Below are 9,495 nucleotides of genomic sequence, written 5' to 3' on the forward strand. Positions count from 1 at the left end.
CTGCTCCCAGGCACTTTCCAGCCGTGCTGGCTCTTGTCCCTCATTCCTGGATCTGTGGGATCGGTGGGTTTTTGTTGTTTTGCTGTTGCTTTCTGCTCTGCAGTTGGATATCTGTAGTCAGATGGAGACGTTGCTGCTTTGTCTGCCCCCAGCAGCAGCCTGGATCTGTGTCTGGGAAGTCTGAAGCTCCTGCTGGATCCCCAGATCCCATAAGCTGCCTATGGGATATTGCCAGACATGTATGGCACAAACAGCTACAAGGCTGTTATTAGCTGGGGCAGCTCCTGGTCAGGTCTGCCTTTATCTGCAAAGCACCTGAATGCGGAGCCCTGGCACAGCAATGCCCTGCCATGCACACAACACAAACAGGGCACCTACAGGCTTCTTTTTATTAAAAGACATTTTCAGAAAAGATATTTCAGTACAAAACAAAACGAGGTTTAAAATACACAAAGTACAGCTGCTGCTTCCCAGCGCCGACGCTGATAAATTACACCACATTGACACTGCATTTAAATACGGAAACAAATTAAAACCAGAAACTCATCAAAAAGATCCAACGTCCTACAAACGTATTTACAATATTTAGCAGCTAGGAGCTCTAGCACGGCAGTCAATATGACTTCAATAGGGCAGGATGCTTGGGAAGCCCCAAGACGGCAGCTTGGCCCGTAACAGCTTTTGGGGGATCTGCTTCACCCACCAGCCCAGGGCAGAACTGCACCCAGCCAGGCAGGGCAGCTCTTGCAGGGCAGCCCCGACGTCCCCTGGCCTTCAGGGTGTGTTTCAGGCTCTGCAAAGGATGGGGGCTTTTTCTTGGAGAAGGCATTGCTCCATGCTGGGAGAGGAGCAGACAGCTGGCAGCAGGACAGTGGCTGCCCATGGCTGGGTGCTGCTCCATGCGTGTGCTGTCCCAGAGCACGTCCCACAGCTGAGCTCCAGGCTTAGCCATGACTCAGCCCCCAGCACCCCCCCACACACACACACAAACAGCCGCCTGCATCATCTCGCTCATCACTTCCCAGAGCTGTGAGCATTTTTCCCAGCTCCCAATGAATTCCAGCCACCTTTCAAGCTTTGGGGGTAGGAAAACTGAGGGAGCTCGAGGTGCCCTTCTCCCAGAGGAGCCCCACATCCTCCCAGTGACACCCATATGCCCCTGTTTATTGCAGGGGAGTTGGACTGGATGGCACTCAGAGGTCCCTTCCTCCTCTAAGGATTCTATATTCCCATTGGGTTGGAGTCACCAGAGCAGGGCTGCGAGGCAGAAATGAGATGGAGCTGCCAAGGCTCCCACCTTATGGGGCTACAAAGTGGGGGAAGAGGGCTGGGGTCACTCACAGGGTGTGCATACGGTCACGTGTGGGGACAACACTGAGAGGTGGGACACGTTGAGGCTCAGGACCCAACGGGGCGCAGGGCAGTGAAAGAACTTCTCATGCCTCCCTTCACCCCAGCCCAGCAAAACCAGCACGGAAGTGTTCAGACAGACAGGGCAGAAAGCACCAGAAAGCTGCAGTAACCACTGCAGGGCTCAAGGCGGGCGGGCAGACCCCCGGCATGCTCTGGAGGTCCATCTCCTGCTTTGGAAACCCCCATCTGGGGGGGCTTCAGCGACATGGAGCTGCTTTACTCGAGTGAAGAGCTGCACTGTGCCGCCTGCCCGCTACAGGGCTGCCAGCCAAGAGAAACAGTCCTCGGGGGTCTCTGCAGGGAGGGCGGGTTTGTTGTCTGTAAACACCAACTGCTGGAGCTCACATCCGCGCTCCGCAGGGAAGGTCGAGTCTGAGACGGCAGCGTTAGGGCTCTGCTTCCAGCGCCGCGGGTTGGATTTTCATGGCGGTTGATTTCAGAGGGTAATATCTGCCCTTCCAAGTCTTCCAGAAGATGCCCTGCTTGCGCTCGTGCCTCTGGCGCGGGATGGAGCGGAAATACTTCCCGTTGAGGTTGGCGTGGCCGCAGGTGCTGAACCACCATCCGCCTGCAATGCAGAGCAGGGTTTAACACACTGCGCTGTTACAGAAGCAAACCCACCCTGCAGGCAGCAGCTGCTGCCCACATTTCCCCCATGCTCTGCAGCTCTGGGAGCTCACGGGGCCTTGTGCAGCCCTGAGGAACACCAGGCACTGGACATCTCGGTACGGATCCAGGCAAGGTGACAGTCAAAGCTGTCAAGGGGTCAAGACCTGAACCACGACCCCTTCATGGTTTCAGCATCCCCCCCTGTATCCTACATGGCTCCTCCCGAGGACCCTCCTGCAGCAATCTCAGGATGCTGGAAGCATCAAAGGGCTGAATCCATCCATGGCAGCCCAACCACAGCCACCTCCAAGGGCAGGAGGGAAACTGATGATCACTGTGGTCCTTTTCAGCCCAGGCCATTCTATGATTCTATGATCTCTTGGAGGGGGAAGAGCCCACACTGACCTGAGAGGTGCTTGGCACAGTTTGTGTCCGCTTTGAGATCATGGTCACGATCCCGAGTGGAGAAGGGCAGCTGCCTGAAGTCCCCAATGGCATTTTCCAGTTCTCCAGACAGAGGTCCCAGCAGGTTGAGGGTGTAGGCTGTGCTCTCCCCGCCGAGGCTGAACTCGAACTGAATCTCCTGGGAGTTTCCCTCCCAGTCTTCCAGCTCAATCAAGAGGTTGTACCTTCCCTCCTGGACCAGGTGATGGATCTTCTCCAAGCCCAGCCAGAAGTCACCTGAAACACAGAACATTGCCTTGGTCTCAGGGACACAGTGATGTGGTGCAGAGCAGACAAATGAACAGGCTGCTGGGACAGCCCAGACCCTGCAGCATTTGAGTCTCCATCTGCATGTGTGGGACCAGTCAGAGAAACAAAAGGCACTGGGGGTGCCAGCAGCGTCCCCCCGTCCTCACTCCAGCACTGCTCTGGTACATGGGAGTTGTGCAGGAGGAGGTGAGGGGGAATTAATTGTCCTAAGTTATCAATGTCCTGTGCTAAGAAGGCAGATGCCACCATCCACCTACCATGAAGGTCTCCAAAGCCATTCTTATAGGCATCCCAAAGCTGGTCAAAGTCCACAGAGCCGTCTGTACGCCTCTGGATCACCGTCCAGCCACCTTCTGCAGGGGGAGAAGACACATTTCAGGGCTACTGTTGACAAGAGCAGCCTGCAAAGCACCATGAGATGCACAGCATCTCCTCTGCTGTACCTGCAGTCATGTCACAGTAGACTTTGAAGGGCTGAGACCCCGACGGCTGCACCTGGAAGACGCCGCTGCTTTGCTGCCCGGCCAGGAAGAGCTGCTGGCAGTCCTGTGGGAGCTCTGCGGGAAGAAGGGGGAAGTGTTTGAGAGGTCGCCCCACACCCAGAGCACAGATGCTGCTCCTGCTGCGGCCCCACACGCGCAGCTCGACAGGAACCGCACACATCAGCACTGGCTGCAGGCTGAGATGACTCCCCGGCTCTGCGGCACTTTGAACCCCAGTGACCCAATATCTTCCCACTTCTCCAAAGGCAGCTCCTCGGGCTCCCGTCCAAGAGGAGCCAGGCACAGGGCCAGGCTGCAGTGACCCATGGTGCACAGAGCACTTCCCGGCGGGACAGACACCCACTGTGCTTCCAGCACCCTGCAGGGATGGGCCACGAGGCAACCGCCTGCAGGAGCAAAGCTTCACCTCCCCCCCACGGCTCCGGGCTTCCACTTCTCCTTCTGCCTCCCGGGGACTTTGACCCAGCTGCCAGCAAAGCACCGTTACAACAGCACCGACAAAGTCCATCGGGAACCACCGCCCGCAGCGCCCAGGGTGGGGAAAAAAGACAGAATCAAAAAGCAGCCCTGTTACAAAACCAGCCGAAAGGCTGCAGGATGTGTGGGGACTTCAGCCTCTGGGCCGCGGGGTGCCAGCACGTCAAGGGGCTCTTTGTCTGCAGGGACAGGTGCCCCCGGCCCCATCACCCCAACACAAAGCTGCTCTGTTCCCCGGGCAGCTCTGGGTGTGGGGTGGCTGCGGGCGGCTCACAGCTGCCGCCAGGGTGACCCCACACAGGGGGGTGGTGAGACCCCAACACTGGCCCAGCCCTCACTGTGAGCCCCCGTGGCACTGGGGTCCCCCACAGTAGCAGCCCCCAAAGTCTGGGAAGGGAGGGAGGCTTTTCTGCACGGACACTGGGCTGCATCCGGAGCCAGAGGGGGGAACAGGGTATTTGGGCTTCAGGAAGGAGGGGGAAGGGAGGACAGTGCCTGCAGGGCATCACTCCGGCCCCCTCCTCTATGGGAGGCTGGAGTCAGAACTGGAGGAAAGGTCAGCAGTTGGGGGGGGGGGGGGGGATGGCAATGTGACACCGGCTGCCACCTCTCACCCACTTCCCCCCTCCTCATCCCCCTGCTGTCAACTTTCCTCCCCTTGGATGCCCCCCCCTCCATGCACACCACTGCAGCCCAGCCCTGGGAAGCACCTCCCAGCCCCCATCACTGCTCTGCATGCGGACCCCCACGTTCCTGCAGGCCCACTCATGGGCTCCAGCACTTCCTGCAGCATCCCTTGTGACCCCCCCACAGACACCAACACAGCACTGGGTGCCACCAAGGCCACAGCAAGCATTGTGCACAGAGCATCACAGAGCATCACGGCACACAAAGCACCCGGCATCGCTCTGCTTGCTTTCTAGCTAATAAAAGCAGCCAGAGGGGGCTCAGGGGAAGGAGGGAAGGAGCCCCCTGGGTGATGCCCAGCAACACCAGCTCGTGTAGATGCAGCAGCTCCTCACCTCCTCTCAGCAGTGATGGAGCCCAGCAGATGCTCAGGTACCATGTGGTCCCCGTGGTTGTTCCCTCCCCCCCCTGCGCCCCCATTGAGTTCTGGCCAAACACTGCACTCTGTCTCTTTCCTTCTCCTGGCGCAACGGGGACTTTTTTGAGCAGCTGAATGAAATGCAGCTGCTTGAACAGCCTCAGCTCAACCTTTGTTTGAGGAACACACTCGTCAGCTCCAGTTTGCGTTGCACACCCGCGTGGCAGTGGCAAAACAAGAAGACCTCCTGGCTGCTCCGTGTGTTTTCCTTTCCCTCCCTCTTCATTCAGCCAAACGAGACTCCCAACCAGCACAGCTCGCTGGAGCAGCCCCAGGCACGGCACCCGATGCACCCAGCAGATCTCCAGGCACACGGAGGTCACCAACCCAATGGATAAACACGGAGCTGTCTGCAGGCAGGGTGTGACCCCCCACCCCCCGCCCAGGCTGTCTGCACCTCCTGCCCCTCACCCGCCCCAACCCCATTATTTTGGAGTCCCAGCGCCATGGGGATGTGGGGTTTTACCCTTCCCCTACTGGGCCGGCTGCCAGAGCGCGCAGCCTCTGCCTAAAGACGTGATCCTCTTTCTGCAAGTGATTAAACCTTTCGCTCTCCAGGCTGCTTCAAACCTTCAACTTTCACATGCTTGGCGCGCTGCCATCCCCGGCCCCAAAAAAAAACCTGGTGTTTGCTGGATGTGAATGAAAGGGTCCTTTTGAAAGCGCTGCTGGTGGAGCTCATTGCTGCTCCCCAACGCCGGGCAGGGAGCAGCCGCAGCACAAGGAGAAGCGCTATTGCAAACCCCCCGGGCAGGGGCACGGGGCCGGCCTGCCGGGTATCGCCTGCTTCAGGGCTTGCCAGAAAACTCGACCCAGCTTGGAAATGAAAGGAAGCCAATTTGTTTTCTGACAGCGATATCAACAACAGGGATTAGATGAGCACAGAGGAGCGGAGGGCTCAGCAGGGCAGGGAGGAAGCACTGATGGATGGAGGGATGCCCAGCGCGCTGGGGATGCTGATGGGAGCTGGAGGGCGCACGGTGCTGAGCTCACAGCCTCCCCTTGCAGTGTCCCCACGGGCTGTGGGTCCTCTCTGTGCCCCGCAGCGTTACCGCACCCAGCAGAGAACTGGCAGCAGCATCTCCTGAGCCTGACAGCAGTAGCTGGCAAAGCCACCACCTCACACTGCACCTTCGGCACAACCAGACCTGAGAGCAGGGCAGGAAACACTGCCAAGGGTGAGTCACAAAGCAGAGCTGGGAGACAAACCTCCAGCTCATCGGTGGAGCGAGGAAAGCAGCACACAGCCCTGCTGCAGCTGGACAGCCCTGCAGAGCCGGATGGAAGGTGCTGGGAGCATCGCATCGCTCCTCTCCTTATCTGCCCAGGCTCCTTGTTTTGCTCTCGCAGTGCTGAGGCGCTCCAGTGACAGCTCTGTGCCGCACACACCAATCCCCTTGTGCTTTCCCCTGTGCTAAGCCCTAGGCAGGATTCCCTGTGGATTCTCGCCCTTTGGCTCAGGCTGGACATCCCCAGACAGCTGCACAGATGCTTCCCCAGCGCCGCGACTGAGCTGACACAACAGCAGAGCAGCTGCTCCCGAGCAGTGACCTCTGCAGGACCGCTGCCTCCCAGCTGCAGCACAATGGGGACCGCACAGAAACACCGCGTGGTGCTGCTCCTCCGAGCCCCCAGCAGGAGGATGCACCCAGCACAGCAGGGTAGGTTTGGATATGACACTGCCCTGCATGTTTGCCAGGGCTGTGAGCCTCCAGCTCCCCTGCTCCCAGGTGTCTGCATTGCTCTCTGAGCAATTCAAGCTGAGGCACTTGTCATTTCTATCTATGAGACCCAAACGTGAGCAGAGGGAGAGGGATGTGCACAGACCTCACCGCCCCATCATAGTCCTGGGCACCCTCCAGCTGCTCCCCTGCAGCCCAGGGGCAGTTGACAGCAGGGGAACAGAAGCCGACTCCAGGAGCAGAAACAAGTAACTGCTCTCAGGGCCCCTTGGCTTCCCACTGCATTCTTAACATCAGGCAGAAAAATTCCCCTTAAACCCTTGAATTCCATCCGGACTAACACTGATCCCCAGGGCCGGGTCCTGCCCCGCTCCAGCTCTCCCCCAGCCCAGTTCTGCACACAGATCTCACACTCTGAACCGGGACAACTGAACCTTTTGTTTCTGCATGGCTGCAACTGCTGCTGCTGCGAGGTGAAGCTGCACACATCGACACTCACCGTGCGCCAGGGCAGGCTCCACGCTCACATTATGGCTCTGGTTGGTGTGGCTGAAGCTTTTCTTTGGGTTTATCTTCCACTTCGGAGACTGCGTCTTGTTGTCCTTCAGATGCAAAGGGATCAGCAGGTTGACCTGAAAAAAGCATAATCCAGAAGCTGCAAGTCGGAACAGTTTTATCTCAGCCCATTCTCAGCGCTGCTGCCCAAGTGTTCCAGACCAGAGCTGGGCCAGGCTTGCCCAGAAAGCTCAAGGAACTGGTGGAATCTGGGGCAAGCTGTGGTTTTTCACACCCACGCTAATGAGTTTATTCTGCAGATGAACTAAATGGGCCAACACAGAGAGGTTTGGTCCCTGCTTCACATTCCCCAGTGCCAGTTCTCTGGGAGCTCCCAAATCTGTTTGGTTTGGCCTTTTTGTTTTTACTACCTCTGCACCAACACTGCGGCACAGGGACCGGGGCCATGTCCTCTGTAGGGCACTTGGAGCCTGGGCTGAGCAGCAGCGCTGCTCCTTCTGCCACTGATGCTTTGTGCCAGTTGGCTGCAAGGGACAGGAGCCCGTTGTGCTCCCAGGAGCTGTGCTGGGGCTCACCTTGCTCTGCAGGCTTTTAATCTGCAGATTCTGCTTGTCCAGCTTGTACTGCTGCTGCTTGATCTTCTGCAGGAGCTCCTCGATTCTTGAGTTCTGGGCATCCATCAGGGTCTGCAGGGGAGGAAGAGCCCAGTGAACCTCGCAGCCACAGGCTCAGCTGCTGAGCTGCACACACGGCACGGAGCTCCAGGGCAAGGTCCCCACGGGCAGCTCCCAGTGCCCTGGGCAGGTCGGGTCCCTCTGTGCTGCTCCCCGTGTCCCGGCAGGGCTGGTCCTATAAGTCAGTCCCCGCGTGCAGGGAGGGTCCCCAGGTCCCCACTCCCCGCGGGTGGGTGCACTCCGATGGGCTCCGGTGCTGCCACTCGGGTGGGGTCTCCTCCCATCCCCACGGGCCTCACCCCCGGGTCTCTCCCGGTGCCCCCATCGGGTCGGGTTCCATCAGCTCCGGTGTCCCCGTTCCCCTGCATCGCTCCCACCGCCCCCGCTCGGTTCGGGTCCCTCTCCATCCCCAGGGGCCGCTCCCTCGGGCATCTCCCGTTACGCCCATCGGGTCGGGTCCCCCCGTAGCCCTCGGCGCCTCCGCTCCGCGCCCACCTGCAGCGCCCCCAGGTCCTTGGAGCTCTGGTTCTCCGCCGGCCGCGCCTGCAGCGCCTGCCGCACGCGTCCCTCCAGCTGCTCCAGCCGGCCCTGGATCTCGGCTTTGTCGGCCGCCACCTCCTCCAAGCGCTGCCGCAGCGCCTCGGAGAGGTTGAAGAGCTGCCGCCCGCGTCCCTCCAGCTCCCGCACGCTGGCCCGCAGCAGCTCGCCCTGCTCCTGCGTCTCCCGAGCCTGGCGCAGCAGCCGCCCCATGGAGCTGTTGTGGGCGCTCAGGCGGCTGCCGAGCTCCCGCATCTGCCCCTTGGTCCTGTCCACATGCTCCTTCAGGCCGTGGCCGAGCTGCAGCAGCCCGTGGGCGATCACGTTCACCTCGTCCCAGGAGGCGAATTGCGCCCGCCGCTCTTTGCCGCCCGCCGCCGCCGCCCGCCGCTCGGTGCCGGCTCGGCCCATCCCCGGTGCGGGTCCCGGTGCGGGTCCCGCCGCCATCCCCGCCGCCGCGGCGCACAGCAGCAGCGCTGCCCCGGAGAGCTGCATGACCGCCGGTCCCAGTGCGCGCCCCGCCGCCGCGCAGCCGCTTTTATCGCCGCCCGGGCGGAGAACCACGCATCGCGGCGGGGAGTGCCCGCCCCGCGCCCGCCCCGCACCGCCCTTCCCCGCCGCTTTGTTCCCTGCCCTGCGCCGAGCCCAGCCCCAGCCTCTTCCCCACTCCATCCCCATTCCCATTCTCATCCCCATTCCCACTCCTATTCCATCATCCCCAACCCCTCTTTCCCATCTCATCCCATCCCATCCCATCCCATCTCCATCCCCATTTCCAGCCCTTCCCAGTTCCCATTTCCATTTCTTACTCATCCCATTCCCATCCCTATCTCCATCCCCATCTCTTCCCCACTGCATTCCTATTCCCAATTCCCATTCCTATTCCTATTTCCATCTTCAACCCCATTCCATCTCCACCTTCATTCTCACTCCCCGCACACATCATCATCCCCATCCTCACTCCCACTCCCATTCCCATACCCATTCCCATCCCACCTCCATCCTCACCCCATCCCCATCCCCACTCCTTCCCACCCCATCCCACCCCCTCTGACAGTCCCACCCGCACCCTGGTCTGGCTGCCCCCGTTCCCGGTGAGTTTTGCACCCCATGGAGCCCCCACCCTCAGCTGCTGCGGGTTCAGGGCAGACAAGCAGAGCTGCTCTGGTTGGAGACCGACATCCGCTCCTCTGAGAGCAGCCCACCCCCAGGGATGCCCCTCTGAGCGCTCATTCATCCCCGTCCATTCATTTGCAGACGTCTTT

At 60.1% G+C, this 9,495-nt stretch overlaps 1 protein-coding gene across 1 annotated transcript; it reads right to left on the reverse strand.

Moving 5' to 3' along the window:
* Window positions 1-375: 375 nt before the first annotated feature.
* On the reverse strand, window positions 376-8,742 carry ANGPTL4 (angiopoietin like 4). Its single transcript, XM_015886459.2, has 7 exons — window positions 8,189-8,742; window positions 7,595-7,705; window positions 7,003-7,135; window positions 3,180-3,293; window positions 2,994-3,089; window positions 2,428-2,703; window positions 376-1,981 (listed from the first exon to the last, which is right to left on the reverse strand). The coding sequence occupies exons 1-7, from the start codon at window positions 8,723-8,725 to the stop codon at window positions 1,800-1,802; spliced, it is 1,449 nt and encodes a 482-aa protein (XP_015741945.1). The 5' UTR covers window positions 8,726-8,742; the 3' UTR covers window positions 376-1,799.
* Window positions 8,743-9,495: the final 753 nt, after the last annotated feature.

Source organism: Coturnix japonica, chromosome 28 (assembly GCF_001577835.2).
Source record: "Coturnix japonica isolate 7356 chromosome 28, Coturnix japonica 2.1, whole genome shotgun sequence".
NCBI lineage: Eukaryota > Metazoa > Chordata > Aves > Galliformes > Phasianidae > Coturnix > Coturnix japonica.

What these genes read in the sequence shown, in the direction of transcription:
- ANGPTL4 (XM_015886459.2), bottom strand. Translation starts at nt 8,725, where the DNA reads ATGCAGCTCTCCGGGGCAGCGCTGCTGCTGTGCGCCGCGGCGGCGGGG. An exon ending in TTAAAAGCCTGCAGAGCAAG is followed by an intron (nt 7,136 to 7,594) that starts GTGAGCCCCAGC and finishes TGCTTTTTTCAG; the next exon opens with GTCAACCTGCTGATCCCTTT. An exon ending in CTACTGTGACATGACTGCAG is followed by an intron (nt 3,090 to 3,179) that starts GTACAGCAGAGG and finishes CTCCCCCTGCAG; the next exon opens with AAGGTGGCTGGACGGTGATC.